The sequence below is a fragment of the Musa acuminata genome, chromosome BXJ3-1 (assembly GCF_036884655.1).
Source record: "Musa acuminata AAA Group cultivar baxijiao chromosome BXJ3-1, Cavendish_Baxijiao_AAA, whole genome shotgun sequence".
In the NCBI taxonomy this organism is placed as follows: Eukaryota; Viridiplantae; Streptophyta; class Magnoliopsida; order Zingiberales; family Musaceae; genus Musa; species Musa acuminata.
This window is the reverse complement of record NC_088349.1, coordinates 5,514,328-5,538,445: the sequence shown is the minus strand read 5'-3', so window position 1 is coordinate 5,538,445 and position 24,118 is coordinate 5,514,328. Positions and strand designations below refer to the sequence as shown.

Here is a 24,118-nt window from a genome sequence, read left to right as displayed (position 1 = left end):
AGTGATGATGTATCAAATCTATTTACTAATATTGAATGTTTAAAATCTTATTCAATATATTTCGAAGGTGTCAATTAGATTGGTTAATAAATATTTTGATAGTTTATTATAAGATTTGAGCTCGATAATCAATTTTTCACTTACATTTTTTTAATTCATTGAGTTTTGTATAAAATAATATTTTATGATTTTTCTTCAAGATTGAACTATATGGCGATAATAAGAAAAAAAACAAAAAATTAGTATGCTGAGAGAAAAAACAAGAACTAAATAATTTATAAGAACAATAACAATATTTAAGGTTTTTTTAGAATTTTTGTATGTTTTAAAAATATAAAGTAATTACTGATAACAGTTAGCGGTGAGCTTAATTAAATTTTTTTGGATAAATTCAATGGGAGGGTAGAAATGTAAAAATGAATGGCTTCTTAACCCTCAAACTTTCCATCGCAGCCGTGATGCGCGCCACTTGTCACAATCTTCACCGCCCATGCTCGGTAATAGTGTTCCCCCCGCCGGTGGAATGGAGATGACGGGCATGGCCGCGTCGGTTCGCTTGGTGCAGATCGGGAACGCTTCGCTCCGGTGGCAGATCCTGCCCTGCGCCAACTGAATCGGAGGCGGAGAGCAACGACCTCAATCGCCCGCACTGTCCAATCTGCCCAATCCCGTCGGTCGAAGGTCAGATCCCGTCCATCCCTTCTCTCTTCAGATATATCTCGTGTTAATCGTTCTGGAGAATCGAGTCGGTGCGGTGGTGTCTGAATTGGGAGAGGAGACGGTTCCCTTCCTCTATGTTGCGAGCTCTGGTCTTACCTGATCTCATGGAACAAAAGGTGTTGACCGTTTTCCGTTAAAAATTGTGATTCTTCATTCTTCATTCTGCTTTTGATAGAGTTATATTGAACCATACAGATTTCAATCTACTTATCCATCAATGTTTAGATTCAATGGCGTTGCTTGAATTCCAAATCTACCTCACATGGGATGGCTAATTACCGTTTATCCCACATGGGATGGCTAATTACAGGTTACCCTTGTAGTTAGACATTAGTATCTTGGTTTCTAGATTTAAAAAATTTATATTGGAATCTCTATAGTTATGAAAGTGAAACATCTAGCTCCACCACAGATAAGGCAACGACGCAGATGCTGATGCTTTACATCTACATTGGTGTCGCTCAATAATTGCGTCGGCACCAACACAGATGCAAAACGACGAAAGGACCGCTTGACATCTGCATTGGTGCCAACACAGATGCAGAGTGGCATCACCCTTCCCCACATCATTATCGATGCCGATGCAGATGTTGAGTGGTCCTTTCGTTGCTTTGCATCTACATCAGCGTTGACGTAGTTGCTGAGTGACATCGACACAGATGTAGACTGCAGAGCATCGACATCTGCGTCATCACGTCACTTTTGGTTGTCGTTCTTCCTCCTCATCCACAACAGCCATCCGTGCCTTCCAATAACGTCGTCGTTCGTCACCACCGAAAACGTAACTGGGACATTGAAATTATCTTTTTACCTATCGTTTTCGTGCTTTTGTTAGTAAAACTAATGACGTTAGGGTAAATGGAGTTACATGCTTCACTTTCATAACTACAGGGATTCCAATGTAATTTTTTTAACTCTAGGGATCGAGATATTAAAGAGGCCTAACTACAGGGGATAATTTATAATTAGCCCCATATGGGAAGTGGGTTAAGACTCAAGTTGAGATGACTCATAAGAGTTTGACAAGGATATTACTATTAATTTGGACTTCAAAATTTTGGGTCAGTGATAATGATACAATTATTATGTCAAGTCGGATCATGACAAATGGGTTTCTCGGAAGAGCTTAACTGACTTACTTTCTGTACATTCCAAATTGCTTAACATGTACCATTATCGTTTTGTGGATCTCGGATGAGCATAGTTTGACTGCTACTTTCCATTTGTTCCAAAGCAATCTAAAATTTCAATATACTTGACTAGGACATGTGAGACTAGATTAAGCTTGAGATTGGAACTTAGCATGTAATAGATATACAAGTGCAGGTCACTGAGGTGCTTTTTTGCTGAGTTAATCAAGAGGATGACGAAATGTAGTCATTCTTATAGCAAAGATTAACATGAGTTGTTTCTTAAGTGATGAAACTGTTGGAACTTGGTCGAACCAAAAATTTGATATGCAACCATATGCTGATTGTTGACCTGTTCATGTCTTGTATAAGTGGTGATTTTAACTAGTCATTTTCTCATAAATAAATATCATAAAAATATAATATGGCTTATATTTGAACATTTTCCTATAGGAATACATGGACTATTTCTCTTATACTTGTGTAACTTGTTCAGTGTGAGTTGATTAAATTATTTCTAGACTTTTATGTGGTTTCAGTTTACTCTGTCTTAGCAAGATATTCCACTGTGCTTACACTTACGGCATGACCAAATTTGTTACTAGAGGTTGTCATGATCTTTCTTTATCTTTTTCCACCCCCACCTATTTTTGTATCTTTTTAAGCAAATTTTCTTGTGGAACATAATTTTGATTCCAGAAGATTCTATATGATACAAACTGTATTTCTGGTCTTGGACAATGTGTATTAACATTATCTTTAACTTAATAAACTAAATTTTCCCTTTTAGATAGAGTACTCAAAATCACTATGATCTTTTGTTTCTTGGTCAATATCTTTTGAAATAAAATTCTTATTCTTATTTGGTCAATATCTTGTGTAAACTCTATTTTTGGTCTTCCACGGTGTCTTTAGAATTATCATAACCTAATAAACCAAAATATCATTTTTTAGATAAGAGTCGCTCAATATTTCTTGCATCTTTATTTTCTTGGTTGATATATTCTTATTTGTTGTACTTCCACTAAATTTCCATTTGATAATTTTGTGTTGTTTTTAATTTAGAGGGCGAACGTGGCATTACATTAAGATTGCTCTTTTGTGATTTTGACAACCACAGTTCAAGTCACGAAAACCTCTTTGGTTCGAGGGATAAGGTTGCCAAGTGTCAACTCTCTCTAGACCCAAGATTAAGAGATACCTCATGAATAGGGCTGCTTTTTTCTTTTAATATTCAGCTTTTTTATGTTTTTTTTACTTGAATCCTGTACAACTGTAACTTTGGATCCAATATACATTTAAAATTTTTTGCAAAGTAGCTGCTAATATTTTGTGATGCTCTGTAGTAGAGAATAAAAGGTTTGTCAAATGAAAAAAGGGTAAGAAAAAATAAAAAAAAGAAAGATCACCACTAAGTTCTCTTCAAGAGTACTTATCCTACTTTCTTGCCATTCATATGACTTTTTTTTAGCACTAATTACTCATTGGATAGAACTAGAATTATTCTAGCAGGAATTATGGTTGCTAATAGCAGTACTGAGAAATGTTGATCAGGAAAGAACGAATGGAATTTGAAAGCATGGATTTCCTGAAATTAATAGGTTCCAATGCTGTTAATTGTGTTTTAACCACTTGCAGGTGGATAACCTCTCTCTCTACCTAGCATATTACATGATCCTCGCTGCTACCACAAATAATTTATGACCAATTCAACTTCCTGGCTCCAGAGATAACAACTTAAAACCTTTTCCAACCTTTGGTCAGTTAGAAGAGGTTAAGGTGATGCTTGTGGTCCAGTGCAAATCTCTCTGGTGGAGAACATCTGGAGGTAGCAGCTTCAAGAAACAACAGCAAGTCACATTTAAAGGTGATTTCCTCTTTCAGAACAGGAATTATAAAGTTCTAACTATTTGAGTTTCGGCTATATGGATTCCTTTATGTTCATCAAACTCTAATACCCTTAAGTAAATCAAAATCATCTAAATATTTATTTCTAGTTTGATACATTTGGCATTTAATGACGTCACACTTTGTTCTGTGAAGGAGGAATAGCAGGTGATTCTTGTTCATAACTATTACAGATGTTAGAGCAGCAGTTTCCTCTTTTCAAATGGTGAATAATAGAAGCTCTTTTTCTGCTTAATTCTACAACAATTTTAGGGCACTGTCAATTGGAGGCAATCAAACTCAGTTCAATGGCTCGATCATTGCTGATAACGGAAGAGGTTGTGGTATGTTGTAATTGGTATTATTTTTTTCCCCCACCTTTCAATTACTGAAACAAATCCTTGTGTGTCAATGACCATGTTAAGCTTTGAGATAATGTTGTTTGTTTATGTATCTATAAACTGCAGGTGAAGGCTGTGAAGTGAATGACAATTAGCATCTCTCTGCTAAGGTATAATCCCATTCTTGATAATGCTTGGAATTGCCCACTGCCTCCAAATATGAAAAGAAATGATTAAAAAAATTTATTTTATTTTTCCATACATGAGTATTTTACACTTATAATGAGACTTAAATCATCAATCATATAACCATCCATCCCAAGACAAAAGAAAAAGAAATAAAAATTATATTCCTTCCATAGATAATGATAATAATAATATGTACATGTGGAGGACAAGCTTTTCAATCCTCTCTTGAAACCTCCTAAAGCCGGAACACAAGCTCGGCCACCACAAAGGCTCCTCTCAATCTCATCCAATATCCGTCCTGTCACTATAGCAATTTAGGTGAATTAGGGATTCACAAAATGTGCCCCTATTTGAGAATTTTCAAAAGAGCATAACTTGCATTTCAATTCTTTTTATAGTTTCTTTTTTTATTTTTCTGAAGTTGAAAAGGCTATTTCATTCTTTTATACATAATTTTGTAATATCCTTTTCATATAAATTATAATATTTTATAGTAAGTTTCAAACTCCACTCTGTTCTTAAAAAGATTTTACATACTCAATGACACACAAAAAAAATGTTATTTAAAAATTTTACAATAAATTTGAGCATAAATACTAATCCATACCATTAATGTACGTATATGTGTTGTGTATAATGGATTTGTTTGTAGATTGGATCTCCTCCAAGCTTTGCACTGCTCCCATCTCAACCGTTCATCCATTATCTCTTTTCTCCAGGTATGGGTCCACCATGGATGAACGGTTGAGATGGGAATTGTACGATTTTATTTACCCTGCATGAATTGGAGAGCATCTGCCACGGAGTAGATTCTCCTCATCCCGTCTCGCTCCTCTCTTTCCCTCGGTTCTCCTCCCCATGCCTCCCTCCCTCCAAAATGACGTCGCCGCCTCCAGCTTCTCTCTCCGCTGCCCCTCTCCGCTTCCACCTTCTCGCCTCTACAATTCAACTTTCCTTTCCACCCAAGTGCTGTCCGGTTGCAGCCCGCAACCTCTCCATCCGTCGGCGCTTTCGATCCTCCTGCGCTTTTGCCTCCCATTCTCCTCCGCCCTCTGCCGCTAGCCAGGTAACGCTGATCCAAACCCGAATCTCCATGTACGCGTAAAAGGTCTTTCCTTGACGCTTCGAAAAGCCACTAGGCGTCCAGGTTGCAGCGATGGGACACGCTCACTGCCAGGTTCGCCGGGGCGTCCAACCTCCCTTTCCTCCTCATTCAGCTTCCCCAGATCCTCCTCAACTATCGCAACCTCGTCTCCGGCAACAAGGCCGCCCTTCTCGCCGTCCCCTGGCTCGTGAGCTGCTTCTCGGTCGATTAAGTCCTTTGCACAACCACGAATTTGATGATGGAATATGGATGTGCGTATGGCAGGGGATGCTGACGGGACTTCTCGGGAACATGACCTTGTTGTCCTACTTCGCCAAGAAGAAGGAGGTGGAGGCGATCGTGGTTCAGACGCTCGGCGTGGTGTCGATCTATGTCGTCCTGGGGCAGCTTGCGATGGCCGAAGCCATGAGCCTTCCGTACTTCGCTGCCATATCAGTGCTCGTAGTGTCCGGGCTTGTCTTGAACTTTGTGAACTACTTTGGCTGGCTTCATGAGGGGTTGTGGCAACTTTGGGAGGACTTCATTACGGTGGCTGGGATCTCTGTTCTGCCTCAGGTGAGTTGTTTGAAGTTTCAAATCCAGGATTTGGTACGTTACTTCTGAAGCTGATCAATTTCTTGTTCTGGGTTTGCAGGTGATGTGGTCTACGTTTGTTCCATTCATTCCAAAAAGCATCTTGCCAGGAACAATATGTTGCATTATAGCAGTAGGGGCTATCATTTTGGTATGAGTCACCCGTTTTGGTTTCTTCATAAAAAGTTGATATGTTGGTAGACTACTCAATGGAATCTTGTTTATATGCTATTAACTTCTAGGGTTTCCATCAAACGCATGTTTCTTAAGGATGTAGAACTGTAGAACACCTTATTTAACAAGAAAAAATCTTCTGAATTTTAACAATACGAGGCTGAAGTAAACAGTTAACATATATCCTGGACTATAGATTCTGCTTTACCCATTGAACAAGAGCAAGGTATACCATTGTTTATGATACATAAACGTGAATGCATAGAAAGTCAGAAGATGATAGGGTACTTTTATTTTTTTCTTCCATTAATGTGAATGCAGCATCAATGCAAAACTATTTTCTGAACTATTTTTTAGATCAATTTTGGTCCTCCAAATATGTGACATTTCCTTTATAGTGCCTGCTTTTTGAGTTCCTATGTAATTACTATCAGCTGTTTATGTTTCATGGGCAATTCTTGATTCTGCAGTTACTGAGACATGCAGGCACGTCTGGGAAAACTTTCGGACAGGATGGTGAAATTCATCAGGTCAATATCTGGATGGACAGCCACTCTACTTTTTATGTGGATGCCTATTGCACAGATGGTATGAGAATGTTATAATTGTTTTTCTAAATTCACATCTTTGTATCTCCGTGGCACATTAATTTTAGTGCTGAGCTATTTCTATGTACAGTGGACAACTTATCTCAATCCAGATAACATCAAAGGCTTATCAGCTTTCACTATCTTGCTTGGCATGATTGGGAATGGTCTGATGATTCCTCGTGCACTATTTATCCGTGACCTGATGTGGTACATAATCTTTTCTTTTCACCATAGTTTTATGTGCTTCTGAAGTCAGATCTCTACCTTCTTTTGTTCACAAGGAGATATCTGCATTTCTCTTATTGAGTTCCTTCAAGAGTAGTATGGCAATTGCATCACCGTAATTTGTATAGACTTATATCATTTTCCAACTATCATATTATCTCCATGTCTTTTCGTTAGGGTGGGCCTCATCCTTCAATGGAATTGGAGAGGTCAATTTGTAACAGACATATCACTATTTTGTTTTAAAGTTGGACTTATATATCTTTTAACTGGCATTAAAAATCATCAGCCTCTTTAATGGTATAATTGAGTATATTTATTGGTTTTGATCGAGACAAGTCTTATTCATGCATTTGAATCTCGCTTCTAGACAGCTTGTTTGCATTTGGCCTTATTTGAAGTTCATATTCTCATGGAATTGTTTTTCTCATTATGTTGCATCACCTTAAATTGTTTGGACTTATATCATTGTCTGACTATCACATAGTATCTCCATGCCAATTTTGCAAGGGTGAACCTCATCCTTCAAGGGAATTACAGAGGCCAATTTGTAGCAGATGTATCACTATTTTGTTTTAAACTTGGACTTGTATATCTTTGAACTAGCATAAAAAATCATCAGCCTTGTTAATGGTTTATTTGAGTATATTTACTGGTTTTGACTGAGATGAGTCTTATTCATTCATTTGCATCTTGCTTCTAGACAACTTGTTAGCATTTGGCCTTGATTTGAAGTTCATATTCTCATGGAATTTCTTATCTCGTTATGCTGCAACAAAAAAAAATATTTATTTTGTCAATGCTATGCCGACAATACAAGAGCTTATAGAGCAAGTGGACATCATACCTGCTAGAAAGATTGGCTGCTATAAATTTTGCTTGTCCATAAATATAAGAAAGGCATTCTTATATGCTGAATTGTTTATATAGTTTTAAAGGTACTCAGATTTTGATAGGATTGTCTTTTATATCCATATCTTAAATAACTTCACTCCATTTGTTTTAGTTGTAATTAGTGACACTTGTGGGCTAGGTGTATTAATTTGTCATATTTATCTGACATATATCGAATTTGAATGTTTGCTTGGAATAGAATATAGTGATTTCAAAAGACACTTGGACAAGGTGAGGCAAGGCCCGGGCGCCTCGCAAAACCCTCGGGCATAGTGCTTTAGTGAAGCGCTACTCGGGCACTCACTTGAGCCCAAGCGTCAAGCACCTCAAGCGAGTGCCCGAGCCAAAGTTGGTTGAGTGGTTCGATTGGACTTATAAGTTGGTTCAATCAACCCAACTAATGTAGTGACCTGAGTGCCTTTCATCAAGATTGTTGGCATCCAATTGTAATCACATCTCCATGGTGAAAAGAAAGGAACGAGACTAAGGTTGGTCACCCGTCTGTCAAATCATGCTATTCCAACCCAGAGGAGAAAGATAAAAGAATCAGAATTGTTTAGCACCAGATTGATTCACTCTTGTGAACTGTTTAGCATTGATTAGAATTGTTTAGCACTGGTTATAAACCTATTTAGCATACGTCTCCATCAATAGAAACCTGTTTAGCATATTTCTGTTTAGCCATATATTTTTTAATTATAATATTCGAGAGCGCCTCTCTTTGCTCCAATGGGCGCCTAGGCGAGTGTTTAGCATCTCGGGCATTTTGGAACCTTGGCACCTTTTGGCGTCTAGCGCTTTTAAAAACACTAGAATATAAGAATTTTTTTATTTTTGTTTAAATGGCGCATTCAGAGGATTCATCAACGGTTATCATGGGTGCAGGTTTACTGGTGCATCTTGGGCTTCGTTTCTGCACGGGTGGGGTAATTTGGCCTGCATGTACTAGTAAGCTTTCTGTCTGCAAGCTTTAGCTCCAAAATCTGTTTGAATGTGTTTCATTGTATATCATACAATCTAATGTTGCAGTTTCAAGAGTATCAGTTGGAAGTTTTTCTTAGGAGCAACACTCAGCTTATTCATATGGACAGGTTTTCCTCTATCTAAGCCTTTGATATAAGTTGTCATCACTTTATCATTGCCAATCAAATTGTATTTGCAGTTTAATTCTCGACATCCTCGAATACTAGTGTAATATGCTGTTGTTGCTCGTAATTAAGTCCTTTTGTTGACGACTGACAAATTAGTGGTTTTGTTATGCAGTTGTTTTTGTAGAGGTCTTTTTACAAGCGCTTGCCATATATGTCGATAAGAAATTAAATTTAGTCAGATTCTGTTGGTTGTAAGCAAAAAACTGATAAAGGATTTTCCAAAAAATGCCTAGTGCTATGAAAATGAAACATATTTGTTTCAGTTGTCGGACTGATTCAAAGAACAATTCCGTGGAATCGAGGAAAAGAATAATTTGGAGAATTTTTTCATTTTTTATAGAAAAAATCTTGAAAGTAGAAAAGCAACTTTTCCTAAAAATATAGAAATGAAGTTTCCAGATTTTTGTTTGTCTTCCTGCCAACCAGACATCAGAAATAATTTTTCGTAGGTCAACCAAAGACATCATAATAAAAAGACCTCATCACATAAATCACAGATGTTAATGATTGTTCAAATGCTTGCTATATTTCTTTTCCTTGGAAAAAAAACTAAGAACCTCCACATCCCTAATTTTGTTGTCTTGTCTCCATGAAATTAGGAATAGCCCTCTGGAGAGATACCAAAGCTTATGGATACAGTTCACCCATGATATCTCTGCAAGAACTGGTTTCAGGAACTTGATGTGCAAGGTTTTGGCACCTGATGGTTCTCCATAGAAATCAATCCCAAACTCCATGGCTCTCATGCTCTGCCAGTTTACCAAGCTATTCAGCACTGCTGTGTCCTGTGTCAATCCCATTGGAGCCACAGAGGGTCAGGCTATATGAAGATATGTTGTCTGATTGTATTCAGGTGTATTGTAAACATGTTTGCCAATTATACACAGTGCCTGTGTAAATTGTAGTGTACAGCTTTAAATTACAATCATGTTCTGTTGAGATAAATTAGAAGAATGGATATCATTCAATCATATATATTTTGATCCAACATATATACATTTGTTCCAAAATTGGCAACTTATTTGGAAGATACTTCAGATATTAATTATTTTAAACTAGATTAAATATTCTTAGTTATAAATCATACTGGTTCTTCAAAGTAAAAAAAATAATGTATTTGTCCATACTAATATAAATCATAACATGTCTCCATTCGGGTTGATTAGTGTAATATGTTTGAATTTTTGAAGACTTAAATGTAAATATAAAAATTATAGTGATTAAAATAAAGGAGGAAAATATAAGTTGTCATTATTATTAGTAGCTCCACTTAGAATTATAAATACATGAAATATTTAAAGTATCTTAATATTCTTGTCATAAAAAATGCATCGTCGATAGGGATATTAATGTCAACTTAAAAAAAGGTTTTCTAAGGATACGCACGCTAAATTAGTATATGCCCGAACTGACGTAAGCGTAGGCACGAACCCACATCTTATTGGATCGAATGCGGATCATGGCCGGATCCGATCCACTCCGGTACCAAGTCGGATTCCTTTTTCTTATCGGATTCGACTCCTTTTATTTTCCCCCTGTAATAAACACTTTCCCTGACGGTCTTTAGCTGCAACGTCTCCGTCTCCGTCTCCTTCACTGGATTAGGGATTTCCTTTTTTCCTTCTTGTCTTTGAACTTGCTCTGCTCCCAGATCTCAAGCGGATAGCAGAGCGGAGAGGAGACGACAACGAGCGGGGATGGAAAGCGGAGGAAAAGTGCATCCGGATTGCATCAACGCATCCAATCCCCACCACGAGTGCGTCGAGTACTGTTTCAAACGAGTCGCGGAAGCCAAATCTCGGGCCGATGAAAGTAAGGATTTTTTCCTGCTTTTCCCTCTTCTTGTTTTGCTTCGGAACGATTTATGTGGCAAATTTAGATTATTTTCCTAAAAAAGAGTAAAGGATTTTTTCAAAATTTGTTCTTGGGTGGATCAGTCGTAGAGGAGAATAAGGAGAGCTTGAAGGAGCCGAAAGAGAGAACGGTGCACCCGGATTGCATCAACGCGTCCAATCCCTTCCACGAGTGCAGCGAGTACTGCTTCAAAAGGATTGCCGAGGCGAAGGATCGAATCGAGAGGAATGAATCAGGTTTCCCTTTTCCCCCATCTTTTATGATCGAATTTTCAAGAAGATTGCAGGTTTCTTTAGTGTATACAAGAGGGAGAACTGTGTAGTTTGTTGTTTCCTTTGTCTTCATATGCTGTATCAGGCTTGTCTCGTACTGTTGTATGTAGCTTGCAGGTTTCCTTTGTCATCTTATCTTGGTGCTCCATGTTGTCCAAGCTTATTGAAAGGAACAATTAGGAGGCCTTATGTTTCTTTCTTTATGACTATTAGCAAATAAAATGAATTCTCCTTGTTTCTAAACTATCAAGAAGCCTGGTTCTTGTCGGTAATTAGGTAAAGATGCAACATATGAGTATAAAAGTACAACTTTAAGTCAGTTGATCTATTTTTTTGCATAGATGGTTTGCATTGATCTTCATAAACTAATATGTCTAAGATAATTTCCACTGAAGATCAGAAGTAATAAGACATAAGGAAGTTTATTGGTAGTGTTTATCTTTTGTCTAAATTTACATAGGGGTTTGGATATGATTCTCTTTACAGATTTACAAAAGGGTTTATGTAGATATATGTGCCAGTGATGTGATTATTGAAGACTGAATAGATTGAGATGGTCAATCATATCAGATGTTGTTATTACCGGAATATTACTTTTAAATTAAAGGCATGTGCTTTGCATTGATCTTCATAAACTAATATGTCTAAGATAATTTCCACTGAAGATCAGAAGTAATAAGACATAAGGAAGTTTATTGGTAGTGTTTATCTTTTGTTTAAATTTACATAGGGGTTTGGATATGATTCTCTTTACAGATTTACAAAAGGGTTTATGTAGATATATGTGCCAGTGATGTGATTATTGAAGACTGAATAGATTGAGATGGTCAATCATATCAGATGTTGTTATTACCAGAATATTACTTTTAAATTAAAGGCATGTGCTATGCTCCTTTACTCTTCATAAAGGTCCAAGATGTGGTCTTGAAAGCATATTATGGTGCTTATCTTTTCTGAATATATTTTGATATTGTCTATTAGTAAACATTTTGGAAATATAGTTCTAGTGATGATTATTGGTTTTCTTTTCTCTTTTATATGCATGTATATTTTCTCCCATTTTATTCAAGTGAATGTTGGTTTTGAAAGTTGTTCCTCTCGTTTCAAAAATAATGAAGCTAGCTGTGCATGCTCAAAGGGTGCACACTCCAGTATAAGATGAACAGAGTTGAGCTCGTTGTACAATTCTAACCCACCTTCATAGTATTCAGATAGGCTACCGTATTGGAGCAATCGAAAAAAAAAATTAGCCCACCTTGGACAAGTCTCATTGATAGAGTATCTAAAAATGTTTCCATTTTGGAGCAATAGAAAAAAAAAAAAAAGGTCCACCTTGGACTTGTTTAGCAAGTCTCGTTGTATCTAGAATTGTTTTCAATTGTCAAAAGCAAGGTTCTTAATCTCGTACCGCATTGGTGTATCGAGCTTTGCTCGGTATGGTACGGTACGACATACCTAAATTAGACATAAAATCATCCGAAAATATTTGAAAAAATAAAAAAAAGTTAGGATAGGGTTTTTAAGTTAAAAATAAATATACATTTAGTATAGTTTTAGCAAAATTAATGTAAATTATGTAAGAATAGTGTCACATATCTTTTTCAGGCTTTGACGAGTAGTCTTGTGCAAGGTTCGCAATTTCGGTCTGTTCTGAATCGTCATTCCATTAATATTGAATTATCTATAGAAAAATTATTTAAATTGTTAGATTATTTTGTATACAACTTAAACTTTAGGATTCAAATGAATTAAGTAATAATATGTGTAGATATACCTAATTCTACCACCAAAACGAACGACAGACTTTCACGGGTGGTGGGTCGGGGTCCTCGATCTTATGTATATGTATATCAATATGACAGACTACCCCGGATACATACCGCTCGTACCGGGCGGTACGGTACATTATTGCAAACCCTAGTCAAAAGAATGAACTATAATTCTAGATACTAATAATGGAATTTTCTTTTATCTCTATTATAGTGAATCCTATGATGAGCTCCATGAAGTTGAGATCGTCCTGCTATAATAGGTCTCAGGATAACGATATATAGAATGATGACAAATACTAGATGCAAGGTTTTTTCACCAGACTCAATTGCCAGGCTTCTAGAAAGTCATCCAAAAGCAAAATCATTTTCACCTGCAAACAAACATGATTGGTGCAGCCTAATCTAAGATCAATGTCTAACATGAATAAAAGAATGAGATAAATGAAAAAGGGTCGATAACCTCCTTCGAAATGGGTATGTTGCCTTTCCTGTTGAGACTCATTGCCTGAAGGATCAGAGTGTCGGTTGGCGGATAGAAGAAAGCCAAAGGAACTGAGTCTGCTCGAAATGAATTATTCCTAGTTTTTACTTGAATATGTAAAATATTTATATATAGAATGAGCAGGAACAGTTCCAGTGATTGGCTGAGACAAATTCTACCTAACCAAAACCAAATCATGAAATGGCAATAACAAGAAAGATATAGTTTAAGAACAGAATTAACATATAATGGAAACAATAGGGAGCCCCGTTGCTTCTCTGTTCAAGTTTTGTTGTCATACATCTTTGCACTATGAGACATTCTAGGGAATTCTAGATGCTCAAAGGAGTAGGCAATTCATAATATAAATATATCATACATTGGCTTCATTTTCAGGGTGCAAAAGGGCTTTACAAATATATGCATTAGTACTATGAAGCACTGGTTCCAGAATCATTGGGCGTGGTGTCCAGGATACTGGATTTTGACATATATATTCTAGAAAACCTGAAGATATGGTTGAAGTTTTTTTTCTAAGTCTTGCTTCTCTATTATATGCCTGTGAGATCAATGACTGGACTTTGTCATATATTCTGAACACCTAAGAGATTTTTGAGGTAATGTTGTCGTGCTTCTCTGTCATAAACCTGTGAATCAAAGACGTTCAGTGTGAGGTTCCATGCTTGGATGTCTGTAGCTGTTTCCTATTTTGACAAATTATAATTAATCAGATAGCTTAAGAATTCAGTTGTAGTCCTATCTTTGTTAGTGTCTTTGTTGTTTTGTGCTTAGCTTGTTTGACAACACTTGCAATAAAAGATAATTTTTTCTTAGGTATGCAACAGGAGGATGGCATTCCTTCATCCTTTAGTGGCTCTCACCAGAGTGATGCGCCTCTTGAACAAAAACAAACTGAACAACTTAATGATGGTGGTGATGCTCATTGTGTCCAGGATGATACTGTGTCAGGCAATCCTAATCTCACTGAGAAGCAGAAAAAATTGTTCGAATTGAGGCTTAAGATGGTAATGCAACTTTTCATGTATACTATGTTTATGATGTTTGATATATGTGAACTGTTGCCTCCCAAATATCTTCTTGGCTTACAGTGTTGCGTTTGCAGAATGAAGCAAGGAAGGCCAATCAGATGGCGATGGTAGCAGAGAAAAAGAAAATGGAAGCCCCAGCTGAAACAAGGGGTATTTCAAAACAAAAATGGCTCGATGAAAGGAAAAAAAAAATTGGAAAACTTCTTGATTCAAATGGTTTGGATATGTCAAAGGCCTACATGCTTGATACACAAGAGACGGCTGAAGCGAAGTATAAGAAGTGGGAAAAGGATCCTGCACCATATGGTTGGGATGGTAAGTTTTAGATGATTTGTTTCATTAATCTTGGTTCAGTCACATGCACTGCATATTTTCCTTTAAAATCTGAATTTTGTCCAACACTGCTTTTGCTACTATAATTGTTTGGTTACTGTAAGCTTCGACTGCAGAACAGAGTTTCTAAGTCTGTTGTCACCAAATTGAAAATCTGTTTGGTTCTAATAATTAAAAAATCATTGGCATGGACATCTTTCATTTCTTTCGTTTCCTGATCTAAGTCGTGATATATTAGTTAACAAAAAAGATGCTTGTAGTTAAGGAAAATGAGGTTTTGTGTTTCTCCTTTTCAAGTTCTACAGAAGAGGACTGTTGTTATGAAGTGTCTTACCAAATCTTTATATTAGTTATTTCTAGACATAATACAAGGTCTATGTTCAGATGTTACTGAATGGATTTCTCATAGCTTGTCTGATGTTTGCTAACCAACTCAATATTTTATGCAGTCTTTAATCAGAAAACACTTTATAATGCTCATAAAAAGCGGACAAAGAATATTGAGTGTGATATGGAGGCATATAACAAAGCTAAGGAAGCTGATCCAGAGTTCTATCGTGAGGCTTCTAGTCTTCAGTATGGCAAGGTAGATCAGAGCCATCAATTAGACTTTCTGATATGGTAAAAAATATAAAGTGAATGAACCATCCTCATTTGTTTTGCTTGTGCAGGCAACAAAGGTCCCCGAGGAAAACATTGACCGGATGGTAAAGGAGCTTCAGGACAGGGATGCAAAACGCAAGTCATTTAGTAGGAGACGGAAGTTCCACGAAGAAAAGGACATTGATTCTATCAATGACAGGAATGAGCACTTTAACAAGAAGATCGAGAGGGCCTTTGGAAAATACACTCTGGAGATTAAGAACAACTTGGAAAGGGGGACTGCCCTACCTGACTAGTTTAGCCATTCCACTACTTTGTAACATATGCTTTGATCTTGCAAAGTGGAATCTTGGTTGGGGTTACCCAATCTATATACCATATTGCATGCTTGGGTTCTTGGTCTGCTTGTGATTGAGTGAAGAATAATAACCTGGATGTTGGTCTCTCAAAGCAGGCCAGAATGTTATTGGAAGAATTTGTGCTGGCATAATGGCATTGTTTGAAAATGTAAACCAAAGCACTGTTTTGTTCTTTAGTCATGGTGGTGATATCTACAAAATTTTGAATATAGGAAACCTAATTTCTTCATATGTTCTCAGATGGTCATTATGAAATTTATTGAACTTTTGAAGTGCATTGATGATGACTTTTAGGACTTGGTGGAAGCAAGGAATGATGTATATTTCAGGTGCTATGAACCAAAACTCATCATCATTGTCTCCTCTCCCCTTCATATCATATATTCTACATGGGTATCATGTAAAAGGGAAATTGAATTCCTCATCGAAATTAATAAATGTTAGAAGGGACTATACGTCTCCATGGCGAAAATTTATTTTTATTTAAGTGGAGATATTCCATTAGTGGTGCATTAAAAATAAAAAAAAGGACATATATGGTCTTATATCCATGCTTCAATTAAACTGTTGCTAATAATGTGGAGCTTTAATCACATGACATGACATGACATTCTCACACCTCAATGTTTGTAAACCTAACAATTAGATCTCAAATCTATCAAAGTTGGTCGAATCATTTGACCATCATCGACTTATTCCAATCCTAAACCAAAGACAATTTTTTAATGTTGATACCAACTCATCAACCCTATCCAAACTACTTTAGGATAATGATTTGATCACTATTTTTTTTTTTTTCAGGCAATGGGTTGTTTTACATGCATATAAACGTGAAAATTACATGCATATTTCCTTTTAGTTATCAACGTATGCGCAATAGTACTGTTTCGTGACGACGGACGGACGTGATGTTGCGGGGCTCTAGTGGGGCCCACGACTCGGACCCATTCGGCTTCCGATGTGAGGGCATCGTTTGATTGTGAAGTGGGCGGAGATCGAAGAAGGGAGAGAGATATGACGAGGGGCAAGCAGAAGATCGAGGCGCAGCGGAGGAACGCGGAGCGGAACCAGAAGCCCAAAGGCTCGCAGCTTGAGGCGAGGGCCGTCGGCCTCAAGATCAGCTGCCCCATCTGCAAGGTGCCGATCGCTCCGAAAGAGAAGATAACCCCGTTCTTTTTACTTCATTATGCTCGCCTTTTCGATCGAAGTCCGATTCCGATCGCAAATTAGCTTGTCGAGATTGTAGCTTTTCTTTGGTTTCTCGCGGCGTTTCCACGTTCCCGTTTTTTCATCTGACGATCGGTTGCTTCCTGGCATTCTCTTGTTGAATCTTGTTCCTTCAATTTCCGGTGTTAAAGATTTCTTGATTGATTATTGCTGTTGTTAGCTGTAAAATTCCTTCAATTCAATGTAACAGCATGATTTTTAATGCAATGTGATCGTTCAAGATCAGCACATAGTAGAATCTATAGGTGCCATTTTGGGCACGTTAGATCTTATCTTGAAGACGAGAAGACTCCTCTAATTATCTCGGAGTTGTGTGAGCGTTGTCCTCGGTCCGCGGGAGAAGCAGCATACGTTTGCCATGATTAAGAGGACCATCACTTTGCCTTTCTTCCTTTGAGTTATTTGATGATGTTTGTTGTGCAAAAGACATTCTTTTATACTATGTCCTCGGAAAAAAATGTCAGATGCTTTAAGATATCATGCGCCACCTTTTGAGGTATAATCTGTACAGTTGTTTGCGGTGAAGCTGAAATCTAATAGATGTTTTTGCCTTACATGCGATACTAGGAAAAATGATTGGTGTTAAATGGCATACTTCCTTCAGTTGCAAACAAATTATGGACTAGAAGAAGTATCATGATCTATATGGCAAGTCATTTTTCACACTAGTAAGGCTTTCTTAGGTTTCATGATCTCTTTTCCATTTCACAAGTTGCACAATTTGGTGCATTAGTATGAACGTCAGTTGTCATCCTGAATGACTATTATTAGTATCTACTTTTTCTCTTTTAAAGATGTTGAAAATCTGTGGTTCTTGTTTTTTTTTTAAATGAATTGATAGTGACTGCTACGGCATACTATGATTTCCTTACTGAAGAATTTGAATGATGGAATGCATTTATTCTAGATACGGTTGCTTTATGAGTTGTGTTGCAACGTTTGGTTTGTCTAAATTGATGGTGCACTAGTCAAGGGCTCTAGTAGAAAGATGATTTCTACCACATCTTTAGGACTTCTGAAATGATTTTTGACTATGAATTTGGCATGTGCTATCTTTATAGCATATCAGTAACCATTGTCTATCCTCATTGAGAATGAAAAAAAGTAGGATAGAAATGCTAGTACACTTGCAGTGATCACCTGGTTAATGAAAATAGCCGCCTTCCTGAACCCTATAACACAAAAGGAATCAAGGTAAGAATGAAAAAAGAAAGAGAGAGGAAGTTGAGTCGTCATGACCTATGGAATACATCAATTTTTTGTAATTTTCTTTCTTTGAGAATCCTGAGCTCTCAGTGATGCTACGAGAGGACCATAAATCTCACCTGTCCACCCCCAGAGATCGGAGATCGCATAGCAACCAGAGTGGCTGAAGATGTCAAGTGTCAAAAATCAGGTGCTTCTATGTTGTCTGGTTGTTGTAGAAGAATCTTCTCCCTTTTCTGTATGTGTTGCCTGAACAATTGTGTTATCACAGCATGAAACCTGTTGACTAACTACATGCTTGCTGTGAGAATTAGAACCCCAGCCAAAAGATCCTTGAAATGTCAATCTTGTCAATTTCCAGAATTTTACGACTTCGCTATGAGTTTGGGTATGATGTAGTGTCTGGTAATGCATGATATGATCATCAAGTTGATCCACAATAGAGGATACTACAACCCATTCTGCAGGGTCTTCACTTTCTTTCTGAATAGTAATCTGGGGTTTTTCCCTTTACATGGTTCCTGTTTACTCTCTTAATATTTTTGCCCTTTGTTTGTTCCAAGCATCCAACTCAAAAGCTGAGTTTCCTTTTATACTTTATAGGTTCGTTGTACCGCGACGTATCACCTGATATGGTTGGTACATACCAGTCCGATAAGAAATCGGTATGGATGGTACATACCAGTTTGACAGTATACTCTACCATACCATGTGTCAGTACATCAGTACAGTTTGGTTCATATTGTATCGAGAGTCGATCGATACACCGGTACAGACCACCAGTAAGGTGAACCATGTTTTATACAAAGTATTTTTTTGCATGGTACTAAAAAGCATCGATGAAACTGTTTAAGTTTGCTAACTAATATATCATCATTTTCAAATCAAGAGATTTGTAATAGGAATTCACGAGCAAAGTATTTGAAAAGAAGTAAATGATCAAAAGTATTTGGGAACTCATGGTGTCTCACTATGCATTAGCCTCGGTCAATCCTTTTATGGATGGTACAGCAGATAATATTTGTAGAAAGAACAATACTTTCAGAACTTCTGAAGCATCCATCACAATTCCTATTGCCTCAAATTTTGGTTTGTTCTCCTCAAAGGAAAATATCATTAGATCATGGATGATTTCTTTGAGGTGCAACTTGCTATTCTCCTTTGCATCAAAATCTCAAACTTATTTCTTCACCAAGCCAATATCATTAAATGATGGGTGGTTTCTTTCAGGTGCAACTTGCGAATCATAATCAGCTCATGGATCATTATGCCTCGAAGCATCCCAAGGAGAAGCCTCCCAGTGAATCCGGGTGATACATCTACTTGAACATTTACGGGGACCTCTTTTTATCTGAAAGACTGAGAATGTATCTACTATCTTCCACCTGAATGTGTAACTTGAATTTGAACCTCTCCCTCTGTGCATCTTTTTCTCTTGAACATCTCCAATGAATTGGCATCGTGTTGATATCTTCTCAAGAAATTACTTCTTAGGCTGAGAAAACTTGTGTATTCGAAAACTTTAAAGACGGCACCACTAAGAACTTGATGCATGCGAAATGAAGTCATTTTCTTGAAGTGAGAGGACCGCAGATGGCGCAGGTGAATCATTTCCGTGAGACACGGTGGTGGATGTTCTCAACAAGTCATTCGATGGCATGATATAATAGGAACTTAATTAGTTTTGCCTTCGTTTATAAATGGTTCTTTAAAGTTTATAAAAGAAAAGATGAACTAAAGAAAGTGTTTAACTCATGTTTCCTAAGCAGTCATTTAACAAGCATTTGATAAGTAATGCAAATTACAAAACAAACATGAACTTTGTAAACTCTGAATGGTTGCGCGACAAAGGATCCAATGTGGTTCGTTGCGACCAAATGTTCAGGTGCCCACTTGACACTATTACGGAACAAGACAGCGAGTAAACATTACCCCAAAGGCTCTTCTAGTCATGTGTCACTTGGCTAGCTCTTATATGTTATACTGGCTGACACTCTATACCTCTCTATTGAGTTAGAAAACCCCTAAAATGACTACCTTGATGGTTTGTTTCTGGGTAGTTTTGCCTTTGCACAATGATCGCACACGACCTACGTTTATAAGCCTGAAATAATCATAAAAGTCAACCAAACTAGGGCTGTCAAACCTACTGCAAGCCCTCAACATGCTTTGCAAAGTATAAATAAAATCGAAAGACACGGACACACATGAGCATTACATCAAGCATCCCATTTATAGCTTTTTTCGTGATATTCTCCCACATTTATTTCTTTGACGTACTCGTTAAAGCCTTTGCAGACGTTGCATCTCTTCGCCTTTGCTGAATCTTCAAAATTTTGCTCCAACTATAATGTGCCTCTTAGCTCTTAACTGCTTTCTCGTCGCTATTATTGAATAGTTAAACTTGAATCCGCCTTACTGCTTCAACTCGCCAATAACTCGAACTTTGGTATGAGGTTGGCTAAGTTATGCTGATTTTTATTGGTTCTTACAGATCCTTCAGATGAAGGAAAAGATCTTTCTTATTATGTACTAGTCTCTCAAATATCTCATGCCGCTTGAACGAGATAGATGTCTGTTAGAGCTTTAATGAGCATCGCTTGGCAGACTTTGAAGTTTTTGGGGTCTTTTCTTTATAAAATTTGCCCATCGATCCCTTTTCTATTTAGTTGTTGCCTCAAAATAGGTTTGTATTACTTTCACTTTTAATTGACATTCTGATGGGAAATGAAGCAGACAATTTACTCTTAGTAGCATCGATCACCATTAGTGAGGATTTGACAACTGTTATGTTTCATTCAGTTTCTTTGAATGGTCTTTGAATATATACAGAGCTCTTCTGCTAGATAAATAAGAGAACGAGGATACTCAATTTTGCCCATTCTTTTAAGGGTTGAGAAGGTAAATGTTACTCAACTTCGCTAGTCTTATCGAGAGTTATACTCCATGCATCAAGTCGATTACTAGTTTTTACCTGCTCTATGCTCAGACTTACGAAGCACCTGAAGTATTTGTACTCCTTGCATTAAGTTAGCTACTATGATTCGTCTTCTTATTGCCATCGAACTTCTGGAATACAAGAAGTTTTTTCCTAAAAAAATTAAATTCTCCTTGACTTAGAGCAAGTCTTTAATAGTTTTGGTCGCTTTTGGGATTGCATCGTCTTCTCCATCATTTCTATCCCCTACTTTTCTGAGTAGAAGTGTTATAACACCACGCACTACTTACTTCATTCCTTGGTCGAGCACTCTTGTATCGACTTGAAATCCTCCACTTTCGGTTATTTGATGAGAAGCTAGTTGACATTGGTCTTACGAAGTTCTCTGGCCTTTGCCCTTCAACCTTGTCTTGGTATTTGAAATTTGCTTTTGTAGTCTCCACCTCCTTCGCTCTATCATGACCAAACGCATTCCCTTCATGAGAACAAGGGATCGATGACTCCACGAAAATCTCGCTTCTTCAATGCCATCGCACTCATATGCCTATGGCCCTACTATCCATCGCCTCACATCTACATCCCTTTCTTCACGATCAATAGATCTACGTTCTTCGCACTATGGTACTTCTAGTCTATCTCTATTCTAACCAATATTTGGTTTTAGGTAGCTGAGTCTCTTTGAACTCGTCGTCGCTTTGTCGTCTTTTTTTATCACCTACTTCAACACTTATGTATTCTCTGAGCAGTTCTCCTTGGTCGATAAAAAGACAAATTGCAACTCTCATATATGACCTCCCTTGCCATCATGTTGTAGGGCTCATGCCGATTTCGTTCTCCTTTGTTTCCTCGGTAACAACATTCACTTGCTCGACTTTGTCCTTTAACTTATCAAGCTCCCTTAAACGAATATGAGTTATGGAGTAGTCTAACTCTCTAGCTGCTCCGATCATACCTCTGTATGATTAAGCCCCACCCATAGGACTCACTAGTACTTGTACTCAGAGTTCCCCCTTGGTGGTACACCACCCTTATATGCTGATGACCAAGGCTCTCATCTGATGTAAAATTTCATGTGCGTATGGAAGACTCATCTATGTGGTACCATGGCATTCACTTGAATCCATAGCTCTTCTTGTCGTCATGTTGTTTATCAAAATGAAGCTCACACTAGCTCCCGATTATACCTTCGTATGATTTAATCCCTCGCGAGACATCTTCCGCGTATATTGTATTGTCTCTAACTGTTCCACCACAATCTGTTGCACCATGTTATCTCATGGTGACATCTTCATTGCATTCTGATCTTTATGTGATGAACTTGAATTGCGATCTCTTTATGTGTGGTCTATACCAGTACATCATAGGACCCCTGCCACCTTAGATTATGTTCGCTCTTTTGACAATCGACATTCATCCACCTGCTCTAGGGTCACACTTGGACGAAGCACAACTATAGGATAGTTCGTTTCCTAATAGCTCTCGAAGTCCACTGACTTCGTTAAAATTGGTGTGTCATTCTCTAGATCCTGGGCCTCTATCCCTCAACACAATCTCTGTTGTATACTATTCCTTTGTGGCAATTTGAATGATGACACTATGATATATTCTTTAAAAATACTCTGCAAGTTGAGTCGTCTTAGTTCTTCTATCAAATGCTTCGGCGAGATAAGTGTATGTGCTTTGAAGCTCCCTTCAACTTTGGCACCATGCAAGATGAGTTTGCTCCATCAGATTAACGGACCCATGGAATGACATGATCCTGCTCTTACCTTTGTAAGAGTTCATGTCCTTGACCTCTGTCCAAGGAAAATTTCGTGCCTCCGCTCTATGTTTTGGCTTCTATGTTGACTCCCTTCATGTGACTTGAGCACTTCACCAAGTTCAACCCAAATTGCTCTGCTCCTTGGTTTGCATTGAGTTGATGATGGCCCTCACGCCCACTATTCCATCGATCAACCCTTTGTTGAGTTATATTTTCACTTTGACTCCAAGTGTACATTTGCTTGGATTGTCTTAGGTCGCTCCCCCCGCTTGATCTTACAATGCATTACCTCATGCGAGATCATATAATGACTCTTCATCGCTTACTCGGTCCATTGAGCTTTGTGGAGTTGTTGTCTTGAGGTACCTCTCCTTAACATGTGCGACTCATTGCATATGATTCTCCCTCTAGAGAACTGAGATTTATCCCTCTTGGATATATATCTCGTTGGAGCAATTTTTCTTTTCGCATCCTTCCCTCTGGAAGTTTCGAAGACCATCATCCCCTTAGACTACTTTGCTTTGCTGAATAAACTGTGCATTATTTTGCCCCCACGAACACACTTGCTATATTATGACTCTTCACCAATACAACCCCCGCTGCACCCCTTAAGGCCTAGTAACATACAGAACTTGCTACACACTTCAGCCTCCTATAGATGTATCCTTCCCATGCTGAAGAGAAAGTTTCAATGCTCTATAACATCGAGTTTCGATCGCCTTAGGATGACCATAGGCAACTCATTCTCCACATACAAGTCTTTATATGAGTATCGAATTCTTCGAATTACTAATTCCGCTCACCTTTGTGAGCTTTGCATAATTCGTTCGGTCGCTAGACAACCCATCTCACCTTACATGGTCTCATTCTTTGCCAAGCACCCTGCTTGCCTTGAGCACCATTAAATTTGGTTGCCAATGCCGAGTTGTAGCTCAACTTTAACCATCCTAATCCTTTTACACCACATGTTCTTATTAGCTCGCTTGTCCTCGTGGTGTCTCTCGTGCAAAGGATTAACCATTCATCTGAATGCTAATCTCATATACTTACTCCTCTAAGCGACTCCTATCCTTATATATCAATGCTTATTTTTCCCAAACGATCGTGCATGTTGGCTGCCCTCAACACAACCTTACTAGGTTCCCCATGTTTGCATGTAAGTGTTTTTAAGTGTGTTTGTCTTATAGTATCTATCACGGACTTAACTGGTTTTGCCTAGGTCATACATACTCTTGTGTGTTTGTCTGCAAAAATGTTTCCCTAGTTATTAATTCAGAATACAT

General features: G+C 37.8%; 2 protein-coding genes across 8 annotated transcripts; both read left to right on the top strand.

The window, feature by feature from the left end:
* Window positions 1-523: 523 nt before the first annotated feature.
* Window positions 524-9,952, top strand: LOC135583765 (maltose excess protein 1-like, chloroplastic). Of its 7 annotated transcripts, none has more exons than XM_065134638.1 (13): window positions 524-681; window positions 3,489-3,717; window positions 4,011-4,081; window positions 4,205-4,248; window positions 4,987-5,333; window positions 5,422-5,559; window positions 5,637-5,927; window positions 6,007-6,096; window positions 6,606-6,707; window positions 6,798-6,916; window positions 8,714-8,776; window positions 8,858-8,919; window positions 9,579-9,952. In XM_065134638.1, exons 5-13 carry the CDS (start codon window positions 5,145-5,147, stop codon window positions 9,659-9,661), a joined length of 1,137 nt encoding a protein of 378 aa, XP_064990710.1. In that variant the 5' UTR covers window positions 524-681; window positions 3,489-3,717; window positions 4,011-4,081; window positions 4,205-4,248; window positions 4,987-5,144; the 3' UTR covers window positions 9,662-9,952. The 7 variants fall into 7 exon arrangements, with proteins under 7 accessions (XP_064990710.1, XP_064990711.1, XP_064990704.1 ...); XM_065134632.1 differs by having other exon boundaries at window positions 525-681; window positions 5,407-5,559; XM_065134633.1 differs by having other exon boundaries at window positions 525-681; window positions 4,920-5,333; window positions 5,407-5,559.
* Window positions 9,953-10,539: 587 nt separating this feature from the next.
* LOC103984853 (uncharacterized) lies at window positions 10,540-15,931 on the top strand. Its single transcript, XM_009402418.3, has 6 exons — window positions 10,540-10,791; window positions 10,917-11,069; window positions 14,193-14,383; window positions 14,482-14,722; window positions 15,190-15,326; window positions 15,412-15,931. Exons 1-6 carry the CDS (start codon window positions 10,677-10,679, stop codon window positions 15,637-15,639), a joined length of 1,065 nt encoding a protein of 354 aa, XP_009400693.2. The 5' UTR covers window positions 10,540-10,676; the 3' UTR covers window positions 15,640-15,931.
* Window positions 15,932-24,118: the final 8,187 nt, after the last annotated feature.

Excerpts from the sequence above, each read along its gene's own strand:
- LOC135583765 (XM_065134632.1), top strand. The coding sequence starts at position 5,145 with ATGACGTCGCCGCCTCCAGCTTCTCTCTCCGCTGCCCCTCTCCGCTTC. Across the intron at positions 5,334-5,406 it reads CGCCCTCTGCCGCTAGCCAG|GCGTCCAGGTTGCAGCGATG; the intron begins GTAACGCTGATC and ends AAAAGCCACTAG. Across the intron at positions 8,920-9,578 it reads CAGCTTATTCATATGGACAG|GAATAGCCCTCTGGAGAGAT; the intron begins GTTTTCCTCTAT and ends CCATGAAATTAG.
- LOC103984853 (XM_009402418.3), top strand. The coding sequence starts at position 10,677 with ATGGAAAGCGGAGGAAAAGTGCATCCGGATTGCATCAACGCATCCAAT. Across the intron at positions 10,792-10,916 it reads CAAATCTCGGGCCGATGAAA|TCGTAGAGGAGAATAAGGAG; the intron begins GTAAGGATTTTT and ends TGGGTGGATCAG. Across the intron at positions 14,723-15,189 it reads TGCACCATATGGTTGGGATG|TCTTTAATCAGAAAACACTT; the intron begins GTAAGTTTTAGA and ends TATTTTATGCAG.